Source organism: Coffea arabica, chromosome 10c (assembly GCF_036785885.1).
Source record: "Coffea arabica cultivar ET-39 chromosome 10c, Coffea Arabica ET-39 HiFi, whole genome shotgun sequence".
NCBI classification, from domain to species: domain Eukaryota; kingdom Viridiplantae; phylum Streptophyta; class Magnoliopsida; order Gentianales; family Rubiaceae; genus Coffea; species Coffea arabica.
Genome location: NC_092329.1, coordinates 45,971,986 through 45,991,864, shown reverse-complemented (window position 1 = coordinate 45,991,864; position 19,879 = coordinate 45,971,986). Strand labels below are relative to the sequence as shown.

At 34.5% G+C, this 19,879-nt stretch overlaps 2 protein-coding genes across 2 annotated transcripts; one reads left to right on the top strand and one right to left on the bottom strand.

Annotated features, from left to right (window-relative positions):
- The first annotated feature begins 4,818 nt into the window (after nt 1–4,818).
- Nucleotides 4,819–6,024, top strand: LOC113713745 (ethylene-responsive transcription factor ERF012-like). The gene has a single exon (XM_027237534.2). The coding sequence runs from the start codon at nt 5,059–5,061 to the stop codon at nt 5,806–5,808; it is 750 nt and encodes a 249-aa protein (XP_027093335.1). The 5' UTR covers nt 4,819–5,058; the 3' UTR covers nt 5,809–6,024.
- Nucleotides 6,025–14,657: 8,633 nt separating this feature from the next.
- Nucleotides 14,658–17,852, bottom strand: LOC113714317 (E3 ubiquitin-protein ligase RZF1-like). The gene is made up of 2 exons (XM_027238104.2): nt 16,484–17,852; nt 14,658–14,831 (listed from the first exon to the last, which is right to left on the bottom strand). Exons 1-2 carry the CDS (start codon nt 17,487–17,489, stop codon nt 14,791–14,793), a joined length of 1,047 nt encoding a protein of 348 aa, XP_027093905.1. The 5' UTR covers nt 17,490–17,852; the 3' UTR covers nt 14,658–14,790.
- Nucleotides 17,853–19,879: the final 2,027 nt, after the last annotated feature.

The window sequence follows — 19,879 nt, the reverse complement described above, 5'->3', positions numbered from 1 at the left end:
TTCCTCCGTACCACGCAACCCATCCCCTGTTCAATTATTTAATAAGTTATGCCTAGAATTATAATTATATAAAATTAAATTTTGCGTTGCTGTGGAATAATTTTAGTCAACCTGAGTCACCGCCCTTCTCCTCTTAGACACACACATGTATGTGCATATAAATAAATACAGACAAACATAGACATGGATACATACGTATATATGTCTAGGAAAAGGCTTCTACAAATTTTTAATTGGTTTTGATGTGTAATATGCTCTTTCTTTTTATCTAGCAATTTTTTGGAGTAATTCTTACTTTGTCCACTGAAGAGCAATGTATGTTGAGTAATCCAATACAAGTGCCTTTGTAGAATGGCAATCTAAAACCAAAAAAAGGAAAAATTAATAATGTTCCGTTGTTCTCCCTACTTTTTCCAATTTTAGGCTATAATACTAACCAGCCGGTCAAACTAGAAATTTATTTTCCTAATTTTCTTTTAGACAAATTCGATTTTTTTGGGCATCCTATTGCCTGCATAACATGGTAGGAATAAACGGCATTTTCGTTTATTACAAAGTCAAGTAAATAGTGGTTCAAATCGACCTCTTCGATTTTTTACCTAAGTGGATTGGAGGATTGTTACCCCTAGATTGGTCCAGTGTTCTCACTTTTAGATCATTCATTATAAAGGAGCATTTCTAAATAATTTTTCCCCCGATGCTATAATTAGGAGATAATATTCATGTTCCTCACCTTGTATTTGCTTTTCATTTATTAATAAAATTTGAACTGACATCCCACTCCCGTATATGAGATTTGCCCCCAAAAAAATAGAATGCTGGTTTTTCTGTCAAACTAGGATTATCAGCGTATTCTACATTTTAGATGGGATTTTTACCATTAATTTTAAATTAATCCAGATTGATGTTAAAGAAGTGGAAATACTTCCTTTGCTTCTTTTCCGACTCTTGAATATGGACTGTACTGCTCTTAAGGCCTTGTGACGCGTCTTATTCCCTTCCTCGTGTGGCGTTGTCTCCCCGCAGCCCCCTGCCAAGTACGACTTTAGAAAGGATGAAACTGTAAGCGTAACCTGCAGGTATGAACGCTCCAAGACTTCAACTCTGAAAGCGTGGACCACCAGGACACGGGAAATAAATACTCTGTCTTGGGCTTGTCAAAATGTCTGCGGCAAAACCTAGCAATTTTAAATTAGGATTTATTTTCAAATATTTTAGAAATTGTATCAGGCTCATCGATTCTTCTAAAGTAAAATATTCGTCAACTTATAGAGTTAATTTTTGTTAAACCCTTTGTATTACTACTAGGTGATTTGTAAATGTGAATCCTATTAACTAAAATTACTTTGTCTCACAAAATTCTCAAATGGGATTTTTAAGCTTAACTATTTTTTTCTTTTATGAGAAGTCCATACTTGTGGTATCAAAACTATCAAACTGTAACTTGACAACAATACAAGCCTACCCACAAGTTATGGCATTTATAGACTACAGCTGTAAATTTGGTCATGGAAATCTTTCTTAGGTAGCTTCCAGGTAGTTCATATAGTTTCTGAACATGCTGGAATATTGCCAAAGGAAAGATAAGATGTTATAGATTAAAATTTACCATCATACAAAATTAATTGCTCCAAATGCAATTTAAAAGCAAAATATATGTAAAAAAAAAAAATTCATTAAAAGCCCCTCAAAATTGAGAACTCATTATCTGAAATTCATTTTGTAAAAATCCTACTCTAAATACATATCTTTAAGAGGTAAGTTATCCCAATTAATTAAAGTCCAAAAAATTCAAGATTTCTCGAAAAGTTCCTTTCTAATCGTCCCATCTCTGATAATACCCAACTATCAACACACTATTCGAACCGTGCTGAAAAGATTCTAAGAACCGTTCTTGAGCCGTCCCACTTTAGTGGTTTTTTGAGTCGTCACTTTTTTTTTTTTTTCCGGAAACGACAACAGTTGTATAACCTAATCTATTATACATTAAGGGGGAGAGGCGGACCTAAGGAGGCCCAAGGATAATCCGGAGGAAATTGAACTACCACCAGACCAAACAGATGCACAATACACCCGTTTGAATTTTTTTTAAAACAAATCATTTAAATGTGACATTTTGACGGGAGGCAAGGTCAAGTTAGGTGGTGGCCGCCAGCCCAAAGATTGGTGATTTTGACTTTTGAGTCGCCACTTCAGTGGTTTTAAAAAAGTTGATTGACTATTATAACAATTTATCTGGGGTGGTGAACTGCTGGATTCTCCATAGTAGTAAAAACTAGTTGTACCGTACTATCACATGAGAATCATCTCGAATGACTCAAAAAAACCTTAAGCAAATCCAATATTCAAAAAGTCAAGCCCTCCAAACGTAAGCCTAAGTAGGCTTTGATTGTCCCTCCCAATCCCATGAATGATACGGTTCTGATGCATACGACTCTATAACTTAATTAATCTTTGCTCTGTTTGTCTGAGATTTTTGAAAGCGAAAGGGAAAAGAAAGAAAGGGATTCAGATAAGGAAATATAGGGCCATATGCACGAATGAGGTCTTTTACGCGTTTTTCTGAGGCTGCGAGACAGAGAAGCATTAGCTGTATTGTCTGTAAAGCCAATTTTAGCACTTCGGTACTCTGATCCTTGCGCGTCCTCGATTTTGTGTTTATGTGTTTTTTTTTTTAATTTTTTTTCAACAGATGAGGAATCGAATTTAAGAAGCCAAAAGACCACGGCGTTAAGAATTCAGAATTTTTAATGCATAAAGTTTCAACCTTAATTAGTAGACGAAGATGATGCCCACATGTGGTATAGTATAAAAATCTTAGCGAATTCCAGCATTTCTTTTCAGTTCCAACTTTTTTTTTTCTGGAACTCAATATCGAACTAACACAAAACAAGAGGTATGAAGGAACATTTGTTTATGATAATAAGGTAGATTACATGTCAAGAGCTATCTTAGGTTACCATTTTGGAAACACAAAAGAAAAACCTCAAAAACTGCCAAATCAAGGCAATATGCATGAGAAGCATCTCTTCTACTTAATTATTTTCTCCCTAACCTGCAAAATCCGCGAAGCTGCTCAGAACAGAATCCTATGTTTCTCTATCTGTCTTTCCAGTCTCTTGGATGCATTATTGCGCTGTTTTAATTATTTGTATTAAAACAAGATTGATAGGCAAAGGTAAACTCCAAAACATGTTGTTTCAAGCTAAACTTTCTTGAAGCCCATGTGGCCAAATGACTCGGTTGCCCATCTAAAACTCTATACTAAAATCTTAATGACTTGTCCATTTCGTATAGTGGTTTCTTTAAAGTTTTTGGTGTCACTTTCTTGGTAATGACTTGTTTTCTAAGTCAAAAAAATCTTAATATTAGTTAGTATTATTTTGCCACCAATTTGCTGATCTGGTGAATTGAGTGAACAAAGAGTGCCCAAGCATGCACAAATAGGTTTTTTCTTTTATCCATTTTCTTCATTTGTTCTTTGGTAAATGAAGCATGTTTTTTTTTTTTTTTATTAATACATACTTATGTATGATTGTCGCAGGAGATAATTTAATGGATAAAATATCTGAATAGCATCCCTTCCCTGTATACGACTATTGCTAAAAAAATAAAAGAGATTGTTGTACCATATTACAGAATTTGGTGCATACATGAAAATACTAAAAGTGATTATTAAGTAATAGTGTATTAGGCACAAAAAAATTTTTTTTTTGAAGAAATTGGGCACAAACTTTATACTCCTTCCAACTCATTTTAATCAAATTTTTTTTTGCTTAAACCATGTATAAACTTGACCATGACGTATAAAATAGAACAAAAAATAATAATAAATACATCAACAAACTAAAGAATAATTCATACGTAATGGTAACATGTGTAATAATCAATGACCCGAGCTATTGTCGAATTTGTACTAATTTACTGCGGTTGTTCTGGAAACATCACGGTAAGTTCTACAAGGTTTAGGCGCTGGAAAACAAATAGCGTTGAAAGTCATTTTCTGCTTTGGAAATAACATCTGTGTATGACCTTTCCAAATCTAACTGTATCCCTCGAAGCACATTTGACTACCAAATTGTACGCGAAAGTAATGAGAGGAGGAGAAATCTTCCTTCAAAAAAAGTTTCTGGACTCAGGCACTTTATGTGGATAGCTAAAAAAAACTTTGTTAAAATGTCCAAAAAAAAAAAAGTCAAAATCAGTATTGCTTCTTCAATCATCTCATTATTTTCCCAATTACCATCAATCTTCATAAATATGTAGACTGTAATTAATTGGCACTATTTAACGTTGACTCTTATAAAAATTTTCAATGTTCAACACAAATAAAAGCTATTAAATGATGTAAACTTCATTCTGATAATCAATTACAAGATATAGCCTCAAAGAAATAAGCTTCAGCTATTGATTTTCCTTTTTTTTTTTTTTGGGAAAACGTTTTTAGCTATTGATATGGATAGCAATTTTAATACAAATACCTTCTAGTTACATCCTGTTTCCCAATTGTATTTTCGTACACAATCAAGAAGCAAGAGGAAAGAGCATTGAAGCCAGTCAATTCAGACTACCCTAGAAGAACTACACATCAATACTGCTTGCTAGTTGCGGCTCATGACTAAGGTTAGGACAAATTGGTCATTTTCTGAATCAGGTAAGAGACTGAAACAAAAAATTTTCTATTCAATTGAAAACTGGGAAATATCTGGCACCCATTTGATGTTACATCCTGCATGTTGACATTACTATTTCTTGACTAAAGGTATCTGCTCACTTCATTTCAAAGACCAAACCTTCCTCTATAAATACACTTTTACATCTTCCTTTCCTTCATCATCACTTCCTCACCACATTTTCCTTTTCAGACACACAACACAAAAGCAACATCAGCCAAGAAAAGAAAACTGCACTCACAAAGCACAAAAAATTCATATTGATTCTTGATTTTTTTTCTTCCCCTATTCATTCTCGCTGATCAATCAATCTAGCATTGAGTAACCTTTGCTTACTCTTCATTGATCAATCTAGCATTAATTCTTTTGATTACATTCTTGAAAAATGGTGAAGACTGAGCACAAGATCCAATCAGAACCAGCCAAGCCAACCAAGCCAATCCCTTCATCATCATCATCATCATCTTCATCTTCATCATCAAAATCCAAGTCATCTTGCAAGAAGAAGTACAAGGGTGTGAGGATGAGAAGCTGGGGATCGTGGGTTTCAGAGATTAGAGCACCAAATCAGAAAACAAGAATCTGGTTAGGCTCTTACTCTACTGCAGAAGCAGCCGCAAGAGCCTATGATGCTGCACTTTTATGCCTCAAAGGCTCCTCAGCCAATCTCAACTTCCCAATCTCCTCATATTCCCTACGCTTCCCTGAAAGCCTAGTCATGTCCCCTAAGTCCATCCAAAGGGTAGCGGCCGCTGCAGCCGCAACAGTTTCCACCACCACAACGGCCACTGCAACCGACCCTGAATCACCAGACTCACCATCTCAGCCCTCTACATCATCATACTCAGCCTCAGAATCAGCCTCATCGCCGACGCCTTCGCTGTCATCTTCACCACCTGATCATCCTCCTTATATCATTGAAGAAGAAGATATATCTGCATCAGTATCACTACCACCTGCAAATCTTTTGGATGAAGCAGTAATGCCTATGACCATGAATGCTGCTGCTGGCCAGTGGTACACCTTTGATTCACCAAAGTACACGGATATGGTTAATGGTGTATTCTTTGATCCTATGATGATGATTGAAGATGTCTATGAAGAAGGTGATATCAATCTGTGGAGCTTCTGCTGAAGAAGAAATTGGGAAATTCATCAAGAAATTAATTGATTTGCTTCTTTTTTTTATCATTCGTTGGATGATCTTCAGTCTATTTCATGAAGACATAACTGACAGTGACCAAAATTCATTTGTTATTAGTGTAATTTGGAATTTACTAGGAGATCAGGTGAATTCACCAAAGAATGTAGACTAGAAATAAGAGAAAATTGGAAAACTTCCTCTTTCCCATGTTAGTTGTCTCATATATTGAATTAATTATATATAATACTACAAAACTCTGTAACGTGTGCTGCGTCCTCTGTTCTTAAAGGTCAATGTACGCAATTCAAATATTCATTTAAATTGTTCTCCCCCATTTTTTTTTTTTTTTGGTATACTAAAAAAATTGGAAGTACTTGTTTCTATATGCCTTTTTCTCACCAAAAAGGAGGAAAATAGGTTTGTTTGATTTCAAGTTTTGGACACACCTATGCAACCAGCACTCAAAAAGAAACAAAAAAGGTAGAAAAGTTTATGGCTAAAAAGTGATGAAATGTGAAATGCCTATTATGGAAATCTCGTTTGTACTCTAACTTTGAGAACGAAGCAATTTAATCCTCAAACGGTTTGAAAATATTTTTGGCTGACAAAACTACGTTTAAATTATGGAGGAGTACTTGGTTAGAATGAAAAGGCAAGGATTTTTAATTTGATGCTGTCCTCGAAAAATACAAAAAAAATTGCATTTAACAATATTAGACTTTTTTAATTAATTTTCTGCGTGAATAATTCAAGTTGAATTATGGAAGTAAAATTTCTTCAATTTAACTAAAGGAATCATTATGCCATTGTAAGAAAAAATTGTGGCACTTTAGCCAATTTTCCTCAAAACAAATGCAGAATTATGCCGAATTGATGAATCCAAGTACTCATAATGGTCGTTGCCGTTTTGAAAAAAAAAAGAAAAAGAGAAAAAGTACTCATAATGGTCTCTGTTCAAGGGAGACCCCTAATTCTTAAAGAAAGGATAGGGGCCTGAGGGCTATCAGTCATGTAGTAGCGGAGCCAAGACCTAGATATTAGAGCGTGCAATTTCTTTGACAAATGCAATTTTATGAAGAATGCAGACAAAATAATATTAGGTTGTCATTGAAGCTAAATTAAATGATCTTCATATAGAGTCTATTTGTTATGGTGGTGTTGAAATTTTCAGTAGGACAAAGGTAAGTGAAGGTATTTAAGAAAAATTAGTGAGGCAATATAGAGGTTAAAGGGAGTTTTGAAAATTTAAGGAAATGCAAATATAAGACAAACTTTAAAAAAATTCCAAAATTTTACTAGTCAAATTTCTAGTTTTTTAATAGTTCAAAGTGTGTAGTTGCCCATCCTGACCGTAACATGGCTCTGGCCATGGTGTCAATCTCTTAGGATTACCTTGTCATGAATTCTTTTTTTTTTTTTTTTTGAGAAAACCTTGTCATGAATTCTTTGAAAGCATAAAGTCTTTTACTACTTAATTTGATTGCAAGACTAAAATAGTATTAGAATTGAAAGAAGGGATAATTTCACAAACCTCCCCTAAGGTTTATGACAATTTCACTCGACTCTCCTCAATTTTTACAATTTACACTGACCTCCCTTATTACAATAAAATGACTATAATGACCTTCATTTAACAAATAATTCATAGTATAATGAAATGAGATTAAAATAAAGAAAAAGAAACATGACCTCTTCGACTATCCTGTTTACAAGTTACAACCAACGATGATTATTTCTCACTTACTATCACTTCATTTACATCCATCAACCCCTTCCTCCTATAACTCGCTTTTAAATTACTACCAACCATTGCAAGTGATCCTTCAAACTCTATTATATATTCCTATTCCTACTTTCTTCTCTTTGGAATTGCCAAATCACAAGTTTAGTTGAGCGATTAGATTTGATGTTTGAAGTAAAATCTGATTTCATGGTCAAATTAAAAGGAGATAAAGAGGCACATAATCATAATGGAACAAATAATACAATCATTGGCCAAAAGAGAAGAGTGATTGAAATTGGTAAATTTGCTAATATATGTATCATCCATCCAAAAAATTTTTTAAGATATTAATAAGTACATTTGTATTTCTTTTTATGCTTGACAATTGTTGGTTGTGGTTTCGTTATGGAAATAGAGTTTCTTCTCTGTATTTAAGACATGAACATGTTTGGAGATTTAACGGTAAGTTAGATTATTTTGTTTTGAGAAGGTGTGGGCATTTGATTTGAAGTTTGGGTGTGATTAATTGTAAATGGAATTTTGGTTTTTGGCAAATGAATTTCTTGAAAATCTCTATAGTCATAATGACGTCTTTCATTCTCTTAAGCTTAATTAATCCCATCCATGCCTAAATCTCCCCCAAAGATTTTTTTCAAGGCCATAATATGGCACATGTAGTAGGAGTTAAGCTGCTTATATGGAACCAAACCATGGCATCATATGTTGAAGATTATGCAAACATAAGGACAGTTGATTGTGAGTCTGACCATTCCATGGAACTATATGGTGAGAATATTTTTGAAAAATGGAATGAATCTTCAGAATTGAATGCGTGTTTTGGGAGAAGCAATTTTAAAACTATGATGATGGAACTACTTGGGTTTTGTGACAGCCCCACCTTCCCGTAAGGCGAATTAAAGGGTTCAGCGGACCGTCTGTCCAACTCTCACCGGCATTCAATTGTTCACTACAGTCCTCAATTAAATTACAATATAAATCTCAAATATATATCAAATGTTCCACAAATTTACATACACTACAAACTAAAACCTCAAGAGATACAAGCAATACTAATTTTCCGAATAAGACAAAAGTACTCAGTTCTCACATAAGTACAAGTACAAGTACAATCGCAGTTTCAAATATTACACAAGATAAAACTAAAACTCCAACTGTACAGGAGATCATCCAACCATTCACATGGAGAACTTTAATACAAATGCTTCCTTCACCTCAAGTCCTGTGGAGAGGAATAAAATAGTTTTGGGGTGAGCTAGAAGCTCAGCGAGTAACCAGTAAAATCAGTAATCTAATCAGTTTCACAATAGTTCATTTCAATGATGTCATGAATCAATAATCAAATGTACTTTTATTGCTCTCGTGAGCCAGTGAAATCATGGTACTTAGACGTCCAACGCTCAAATTGATCAGTTAACAGTGAAACAGTGATAATGAGCCATTGGTGCTCCAGATGAACAGTAAACAGTGGTGGAGGTGATGGTTCTAAGCACAAGACTTCCCAAGAACTCATTGAAACCAAATCATGTCATGAACTCACATGCAAGCACACATGATATGCAATCGAGTAATCGAGTAAACAATGCAAGAAAACGTTCAAAAGTAACTTTGGAACAGTTTTGGGATCACTCACCAACCATGGCTCATAATCCTTTTCCATTATAAATAATTTCATGGATCAAACTCAAGCCCTTCAACTCAAATTCAAAGCAACCAAACACTCTCAAAGATCGGACAGTATTTCCCCTTAAATTCTTTATTTCCATCCTGCAATAACAACATCAAATTACATCTTACCAACCATAATTGTACATACGGTTTGTAAACAATAAAACACATCCAATTAGGGTCACAATACCCTTCAATCAAAGCCAATTAGAAGCTTAAGAGTCAACCATAAGAAAACCCCCAAATTAAACCCTAAAACCGGAATTTCCGCACAAACGAGAAATTTTCGGCAAACAATCGTATCCATCGTATACAAGCTCTATTTTACACTATAACGAGCTATCATTCCATGACCAACATACCATAATCATATAAAATTAAAAAATTTCTCAATAAATCAGAAATTGGTCCAACTCTACTTAAAATAAGAAAATCATCCACAAAACAACATATTTAACCACTATAAACCACTAATATGCCATTATTAGAACAAGCAGGGAATTTTCCAAGCAAGATACCTCAAATCCTTAAGAAAGATGATGACTTAGAGCTTCCCCTTCCAAAACACTCCATCAACATCTTTAAACCTCCTTGTATGGAGTAGTTTCCAAAACCATCAGTGAAATCTCAAGATTTGGACAAGAAAATAAAACTAGAAAATGAAGAACTTTTCTCTCTTCTTTCTCTCCCAAACAGCCAGCCAAACAAGGAGCAAAAAGTGAAGATATTTCAGCCAAAAATAAGATAAGAAGGAAGAAAAAGCAGCCAGTCAAAGTTGACTGCCGGAGGTGACGTCACAATCCGGCTTGAATCTGGCTGGATTTTCGGCCGGATTCAAGGCAGTGGCTGACCAAATGTTTTTTCAAAACCCTCAAGCAATCCGGCCAAGAACTGGCCGGATTTGAGGTCGGATTCGGTCCAGAACCTTTCCACCAAAAGTTTTGCTTTCCAAGTTCAAACGTTGCGCTCCTCCACTCTTCCAACAAAGATATATATAGATATATATAATCTCACGCAATTACACTTGATATACACAATCACACGTTCATCTATATAGAATGAAAACCCTTCTTCTTTCGGGGCGTCACAAACTCCCCCACTTAAAAGAATGTCGTTCTCGACATTCCCACTTACACTAATCAAATCAAGATATCCCGCAAAAGTCAAACAAGCATTTTCAAGCAAGCACTAAGAGTCAAACAACACCTACTTGTCTGACTTTTGATCCCTACAAGAAATCACTTACATTTCAAACCAGACCCACAGTCCGGCATCCTAGACTTTAAGCCTAGGATACACTACGGAGATCTGAAGCCTAAGTTCTGATACCAACTGTGACAGCCCCACCTCCCTCTAAGGCGAACCAAAGGGTTCGACGGACAGCCTGCCAAACTCTCGCCGGGATTCGGTCGTTCACTACAGTTCTCAATTAAATTACAATATAAATCTTAAATATACATCAAAAATTCCACAAATTTACATACACTACAAACTAAAACCTCAAGAGATACAAGCAATACTAATTTTTCGAATAAGACAAAGGTACTCAATTCTCACATAAGTACAAGTATAAGTACAATCGCAGTCTCAAATATTATACAATATAAAACTAAAACTCAAACTGTACAGGAGGTCATCCAACCATTCATACGGAGAACTTTAATACAAATGCTTCCTTCACCTCGAGCCCTGTGGAGGGGAATAAAATAGTTTTGGGGTGAGTTAGAAGCTCAGCGAGTAACCAATAAAATCAGTAATCCAATCAGTTTCACAATAGTTCATTTCAACGATGTCATGAATCAGTAATCAAATGTACTTTTATTGCTCTCATGAGCCAGTGAAATCATGGTACTTAGACGTCCAACGCTCAAATCGATCAATTAACAGTGAAACAGTGATAGGGAGCCATTGGTGCTCCAGATGAACAGTAAACAGTGGTGGAGACGTTGGTTCTAAGCACAAGACTTCCCAAGAACTTATTGAAGCCAAATCATGTCATGAACTCACATGCAAGCACACATGATATGCAATCGAATAATTGAGTAAACAATGTAAGAAAACGTTCAAAAGTAACTTTGGAACAGTTTTGGGATCACTCACCAACCACGGCTCATAATGCTCTTCCATTATAAACAATTTCATTGATCGAACTCAAGCCCTTCAACTCAAATTCAAAGCAACCAAATACTCTCAAAGATCGGACAGCATTTCCCCTTAAATTCTTTATTTCCATCCTACAATAACAACATGAAATTACATCTTACCAACCATAATTGCACATACGGTTCGTAAACAATAAAACACATCCAATTAGGGCCACAATACCCTTAAATTAAAGCCAATTAGAAGCTTAAGAGTCAACCATAAGAAAACCCCCAAATTAAACCCTAAAATCGGAATTTCTGCACAAACCAGAAATTTTCAGCAAACAATCGTATCCATCGTATACAAGCTCCATTTTACATCACAACGAGCTATCATTCCATGACCAATATACCATAATCATATAAAATCAGAAAATTTTCCAATAAATTAGAAATTGGTCCAACTCTACTTAAAATCATGAAATCACCCACAAAACAACATATTTAACCACTAATATGCCATTATTAGAACAAGGAGGGAATTTTCCAAGCAAGATACCTTAAATCTTCAAGAAAGATGATGACTTAGAGCTTCCCCATCCAAAACACTCCACCAACCTTTGAACCTCCTTAGTACACACTTGTATGGAGTAGTTTCCAAAACCATCGGTGAAATCTCAAGATTTGGACAAGAAAATAAAACTAGAAAATAAAGAACTTTTCTCTCTTCTTTCTTTCCCAAACAGCCGGCTAAGCAAGGAGCAAAAAGTTAAGATATTTCAGCCAAAAACAAGATGAGAAGGAAGAAAAAGCAGTCAGTCAAAGTTGACTGCAGGAGATGACGTCACAATCCGGCCGGATTCAAGGCAGTGGCACTGCCCAAATGTTTTTCAAAACCCTCAAGCAATCCGGCCAAGAACTGGTCAGATTTGCAGCCGGATTTGGTCCAAAACCTTTCCACCAAAAGTTTTGCTTTCTAAGTTCAAACGTTGCGCTCCTCCACTCTTCCAACAAAGATATATATAGATAAATATAATCTCACACAATTACACTTGATATACACAATCACACGTTCATCTATATAGAATGAAAACCCTTCTTCTTTCGGGGCGTCACAGGTTTAGAATTTGGAATTAGACTCTTTGTTAGGTTAGTTTGTTAGTATAGTGGATTTTGTTGAAATATGGAAGAAAGCAATTGGCAAAATAATTTTTGTACAAAAAGTGTAGTTTAGGATTTTTGAGAAAAAATATAGCCTTTTGAGCCTATATTGTTATATACAGTAAAAGTAAGGGAAGTAGGTGTAATTTAATAAACTTGAGGGGAGATCTCTGCAATTATCAAAAACGTCAGGGGAGGTTTCTGGAATTATCCCTTGAAAGAATTGGTCAATCTGAACGCTAATTAATGAAGTGGTGTTGAACTTGCAACCGTACTTGGTCTTGGTTGGACTATGATTTCGTAGCAGTTTATGTTCTCGTTTTTTATTATGGGCTACGGTATGGACTCGGAGTTGAATTATCATCACATTGCTCACTTTCTTTTTTTTTTTTTTTTTTTCTGCTACCATTTAAGGACGCAAAATTCAATTGTCTCAATGATTATAATGGTTGAAGGTCGAGAGTGGTGATTGTTACCGAAACATGTGATCAGATAACTATACACATAGTTCTGCATGTTTGAATGCAATTATTGTGTTCTTCTACCATCTAATCTCCTATTTTCTGCGTTAGTTTATCATGTTAAACTTAGAAAATAGGGATGTGATGGGCTCTGTTTGTCAGTCTTAGCTACTAATTTTTTCTCAAATTATCGTTACTCTATTTCTTTGCTTTTTTTTCCTCAAATTATCGTTATTATATTTCTTTGCTTTTTGATATACAAATTGAACTGGATCAAATGAATATTCTGACATTATATTTAAATTTTTTTCAGTACAAGTGAGATTTGAACTCTCGATCTATAGCGCAAAAGAGACTTGGTGGGTTCAGTGGTTATTATATTTCTATGCAACTTTCAAAATTCTCACATCTGTCATGTTACTAGAATCCTTTTATATTACGTTAGATATGAATATATGAGACGTTGTCGGAAATCGGGAAATTAATGCAGGAATTCAATTATCTCATGTCTTTCTGCTGAACCACTGAAGAACAGTGGACTTTATATATACCATTAGCAACGTTCAATGTTTTTGGGAAAATAAATAAATAAATAACAAAATAAATGTAGGATCCATATTTTTTTTCCTTTTTTTTGTCAACAATAACAACTATCTAACCTCCTACTTTAGAAGGAGGGGAAAGTCTAAGTAGGCTTGTATACTTCTTGTGTGACGCATGAGATAGGGTTTAAACATCCGACCGATCTAGTGTACGGGAGAGTTTTAGAGGGCTCAATCTAACTATCAGACCAATGCCTAATGATTATGTAGATCCATAGCTACTAACTGAAAAGTAGATACATTTATACTTTTCTGACCATCCAATAAAGAACAAGAAAGGAAAGAAAGGGTCAAGCCATATTTCTATGTCAATATGAGTAAAATGGGGTCACTTGATTATGCCCAGAATGGAAAATGTCCTATTTAAGAACATGGCATATGGGTAACGGGTATGCCCAGAATGACTGATAAATAATAGGGAAAACTTTTCAGTTTCATTAAATTAAACGAATTTTTTCATCCATTACTTTTAAAATGATAATTTTACATTTCTTACAATATCGAGTCAATAAAATTTAATTTCAATCTAGTTTTTTTTATCACTTTTACCCTGAATTCATTAGATAACCTACACATGGTCATTGTTTTAGGAAAAAAAAGTTTGGTTTTCATTTATAGTTACACAAGTGACCAGATCCATATTTATTTTTACCCATAAAAAAGTTTTGTTTGATCCAAATTATATTCATTTTTTCCCAAAAAAGTGAGATTTGACTCAATCTATATTCATTTTTTGCCATTAAAAAGGTGAGAGATGACATTTTTGTGGATAAAAAAATTACTGCATGTGGGTCAAGTAATGATTTTAGACTAAAAAATGATTGAAAACTTAGATTGAGATCAAAATTTGCTAATTTGAATTTATCAAACATGTAAAGTTATCATTTTAAAAGTGAAGAATGAAAAAATTTCATTTGATGAATAAAAGGATAGTTTGAACAATTTTTCCTAAATAATATTCCCATATAGCATTTCAAGTGAGAAGTTTTTTTTCAAGTAATCTGGTTCCACCTTGCAGTACTCGAGCCAAGTTAACATCCTTACCAGCTCAAGTAGTCAATACTGCACGCAATTTGTCACTCAAATAAACATTAATCATTATGGAGTACGATCCTCGTATTAATTAAGTCCCGTAGGAAAATCATAGAGATTTGTTTCTTTCCCTTTTCTTTATTTCAATAATAATAGTGGAGTAGAAAGAAGAACCCATGTTTCAAGGTAAACACCAAGAGGATAAAAATCAACTGGCATTTGATCTAAAGAATGTAGCAAGAGTGGCGCCATGACTGAGCTGCTCCTGAAACAAGTTGATAGAATCAGTTGTCAAGATTAACTAAATTAATGAAGGAAAATGTTAATCGCATTCACTTTTTGTTAATCATACTCTCACTATTATTTTTATCATATAGTTTTTATGTATTAGACTATCTGATAAAACAAATGATGAGAGTATGATTAACAAAAAGTGAAGTGCTATTAATATTTTCCTATTTCAAAAATTTTGTTTCCCATTAATAAAACATGCAGTAAATTTCTGGGCCAAACCTCCCCTTGTATGAGAGGATGTCTCTCACAACAAAAAGAAAACCTGACAATATCATGAGAATGCGCTCAAAAGAGTAAGAATTATGGGAATATGGGTTTTCAATGCTCTTTTATTATCATGGTCAAAATCAAACACTCTTTCTAAGACTAAAAAGCATTATTAACCATTGGCCTTTAAAAGATTATCATTTTGTCATCATGCTTCATAAACTTTCACAAAATAGCTTTTTCCTTTTTTGTTTGATTTTCTTTTATTAGACCACTAAAATATTTTGGAAAAAAAAAACATAGACAATGATTCAATGAATAACCACCAAAAAAAAAAAAGCAAGCCTTTTTGTTTGTCACTACATATGCCATTTGGGCTGGAGTTGATCATAGTAAACGTTGTCAAATTTGACCAGTGTTTAATCATTTTTAGGCTCAAATGATTTTGGGTGGACATGGAGTAGGCTTCAAAATGGTTGAGCTTACAAGAAATACTGGGCGTGCACTGTAATTGCTTAATTGGACCTTAAAAGACAATAATCTTCATCAAAGCTTGCCCAAAATCTTAGCCCATGATCATTAGGCCATCATCAAACACATATGCACTCAAGTCATGCCCAAAAACCGAACGTACCCAAAACTATTTGGGTTCTATTGTGCAAAGCAATTAGGCGAAAGCGGTGAACTAGAACTCCAAGGAAACCTTCAAATTATTGTAGAAAAGCTGACAAAAGTGTCACATTTTCTAGGAGTGAACGTGTTAAACTTACCAATTGGTTAAAGTAATGAAGAACAGGACTTCCTAGAAAACAAAAAAGTAGTACGAGGAACTCAATGATTTTTTTTTTTTTGGTGTCCAGGTAAAAGTTCTACTCTGTTACAATTTTTTTTTTTTTTTTTTTCATTTGGTTAAGGTAGAAGATCACAACAGTAGAAAGATTAGTTGGAACCTAGTCAAAAAGTTGTAGTAAAAGGGAAAGAGAGGTTAAGCGAAGTGGATTATGGATAGAACTAATCATTGGTTCATAAAATATACAGCGCGAAAAGAAAAATGTAAAAAATCAATGGCTGAAAAACTAGATATCCACTTAAATCTCAGGTGTACATTTTATTTATTCATTCATGTCTACATATTTAAGAATGATTGTGCACTTCCTATTTGTTAATGAACACACAAAGATTTCAATGTGTGCAATTATTTGTTGAAATTGTTGCCTGCATCTATTGGTCAAGCTTGACTTTGTACTTGTCCGATTCACAAAAGAAGGGATTCCATGGCCAGTGTAGGCTACTGTGATGGAAGGTATTTGCATTTCTTGTCTTCTTTGCCAAGTGGTTCAATGATGACCTCTTTAGATAACAATGAAATCTAAACATGCATGGCTTGAAGATAAAGCTTAACTGTTCAATGCTGACCTCCTTGTGACGAACTACTTTCATCGTTTTGTCGATGAATGTTTCGATGTATTGATCGGAAGGGCCAAATTGAAGCCAACTGCTGCCTCAACCTCAGGCATCGCTGGCTCCTGCTGGTTCCTCTTCCATTAGGAGAGTCATGAGCCTCAGACTCTTGATCATTTTCTGCAAGTCTGCTCTGATCACTCGGCACAGGCAGCCCATGCCGGCAAACTGGACAAGAATTATGAAGCCTTAACCAAGGTACAATGCAATCAGAATGGTAAATATGGTTGCAGGGCAGCTCTCTGGCTTCATCACCAATATCGAACTTCTCCTTGCAAACAGGGCATTCTGACTCATTGATCAAATGGGATGATGTTAGTTTTACCGTTGGAATCGAATCAATCACTGAGTCAGGCAGTGGTGGAGGGCCAGGGCGATCGTTTTGAGTCAGTTGTTCAATCAGTTGTTCAAGTCCTGGACCGAGGAAATAGTTTCTTGCATCAATTCCTGTGGGGAATAATCCAGCTTCTTCTCCATGATCCTGTCGAGTTGGGGAAGGCCCTACTGGCCTGATAATAAACAAGGTTCGAGGTCGGGCTAGGATGCCACTCTCACGTCCCCAATCATCATTCTCATTATCACGCAATACCCCACCACGCCTTCTCTGCCAAAACCAGCCTCGACTGCCACGATCTCTCTGTCTTGGAATATTGACAAGTTCTCCATCAGGGAATCTGTTCTCTCTCTCCCGGAATCTAACATTTCGGGTTCTAAGTAGAGGATGGAACATTATTGAGAGTACTTCGACCCATCGAGCTTCTGGGGAGGGATCAAATGCAGTGAAATCATGAACAGGCCTGGCCATGTCTATTTCAACAAGAACTTGGCCGAAACATTGAGGACAGACGATGTCAGATGGATTATCGGAGGCAACCCTGACTCCTTGATGACACTGGTAACACCAATATAATTGATCGTTTCTCCTACCATTGTCTGTTCCACCTGGAGGACTCAATGACATATTTTTCTTGAAGGCTCGAAATTTGAAATGGTAGATTTGTCCCTAAATTTGTCTCTTAATCTGTTGTTTATTGGATGAAAAATATATGCACGAAACTTGTTTGCTTGTATGGATAGAAGCAAACTTGCACGTATTTGGCGTATTGGCATGTGACGAAAAGAATGCCTTTTGGGAGACATCGCAAGTAATTCTTGCTTTGTTATATAGACCGTCTACATAGAAAATGAAGGTTGCCCTGCCGCGTCTTCATTGCTTTTTAACAAAGCAAAGTATATATGAAGACTGTGATGCACAAAGGCTTCTTTAAAGGATTAAGCTTTGGGACTTTTGAACAAGGATGGAAATTGCGAGTCAAAAGGTGCATAGATTCGAACCTTTAACCATGTTGGCGAGAAAAGAGTTCAATTTAAGTATTGTTTCTGGTATAGCTAAAGACAAAAGTTAAAAAGTGTTCCAGATTTGGTTAGCCAATAATGTAATTTTCCTTTGTACGTTCTTTTCCTTAAGCAGTCATTTTGAATTACAGATACGTGACTATGTATGTATGTATGTATGTATATGGTATAGTTAACACAAGAAAAAGGAAAATTTTAATAATGTAGAAAAAAAGATAACACTTAACAAAAATATCCATATCTCGGTGGTCTGACCATCAAAATAATTGATTTTCCTTATTTAATTACTCAATTGTTGATGCTCTGGTGCGAAATATAGTAGTGGGGTAGGAACGTTAAAGATAAGGGTTAATTATATTTGCCGCTCTTGAGATTTGACTAAATTACTAAACAAATCTTGTGATTTGATCAAATTATAGTCACCCATATATGAGTAACTAGTAAAGTGCACGTGCGTTACATGTGTTTGATCGTACTAAATATTGTCTTACTTTTACCCATAATATTGTCGGAAAAAGATTAACCAAAAGAAAGTAATCAAAACTGATATTATGAATTACCATTTTTCTTTATTGACAAACAGTTCATTCAATTCTTTTTTCTTCTTAACACCTATTTTAGAATGATATTTAATCTTTTCATTTCTTTTAATAATATTTGTCTTTATTTGTTACCTTTAATTTGTATGATACTTTGCTTTCCAGTCATCTGTGCTAAAAGACAACATGATTGCCATCAACAATGATGGAACCAAGGGGCAGAGGGGGGCCATGGCCCCTCCTAAGTTTTGAAAATTTTAATTCATAATATGTAAATATGTGTGTAAAATAAAATTGGTCCCCCTAAATTTTTACAATTTTAGTTTATATTATGAGAGTTGATATATATATATATATATATATATATATATATATATGAATTAGTCATCGAGTGGATTGCAAGAGTTATATAGCAGGTTTAATGATCATACCATGGAATTACTTGTTTTGAGTACTGCTTTAGATCCTAGAAATGGATTTATGCTGTTCAAGATTGATTAATCAACAATGCATATGCTTCGAAGGATAAAATTTGTTTAGTGGCTCTCGTAAGAGATAGATAATATGAAACAAATTGATGCATCATAAACAATTTCAATATTTCTTTAAACAATAAGAAGTTTGCATGAAGGCATCTACAAAAGTGAAAAGAACTCAAATTAGGAAAACAATTTTGATTCAAGAAAATCTGTAAACTGCCAAATGATCAAACGAGATGGCAAGTATCAAGATTGATCATAAGAACAGAGGAACAATATTTTGTGACTTCAAAACATCCATAAAGACCAATTAATTCCCAAAAAAAAATTTCATAATCTTCCTAAGCAACATTTAATTCACTTGAAAAAATAATAATTCTATCAAACTTGTTTCTAAATTCTCATAATACGAATTCCAAAGATTCTTCATTGCATGTCACAAAATCACAAGTGGACAAATATAACAAAATATTTATACAAGGAATTTGAATAGAAGAACCGTGATAAACATTACCTTTAGATCTAGGAGAAGTATAATTACACAATGGAATTACATTTCTCAATTTAATAGTCTCTAGAAGCCTGAATTTTAAAGATAAGGATTAAAAGTATTATTATAAAAAAAATGAAAAGAAATGCTTCTAATCAGCCTAATAATTGATGAACAATATATTCAACAGGGTCTTACATGAAATTGCTTTAGCATGTGGAACTATAAGATCATTTTTTAATGTAAAAAAACCTTGCTTTTGTACAACTTTTTTATCACTTTGATACATTTTAGGTAACCATTCAATGATAGAAAGCATGCAAATATCAATGCATAGAACCTAAATACCTATATCTGGTAAATCACAATTTTTGTTTGGATAGGTTAAAAGGAAAAAAGATAGGTTAGGCTTGCTAGTTGAGATTTTTCTTTGTTTTTGTATTTTTATATAAAAATGCATAAACATATTTACGTTACCTACATTTTC

Bases quoted from the DNA above. Each gene is read 5' to 3' on its own strand.
- LOC113713745 (XM_027237534.2), top strand. From the start codon at position 5,059: ATGGTGAAGACTGAGCACAAGATCCAATCAGAACCAGCCAAGCCAACC.
- LOC113714317 (XM_027238104.2), bottom strand. From the start codon at position 17,489: ATGTCATTGAGTCCTCCAGGTGGAACAGACAATGGTAGGAGAAACGAT. The intron at 14,832-16,483 runs GTCAGCATTGAA...AACTTGTTTCAG, and splicing joins AAGTAGTTCGTCACAAGGAG to GAGCAGCTCAGTCATGGCGC.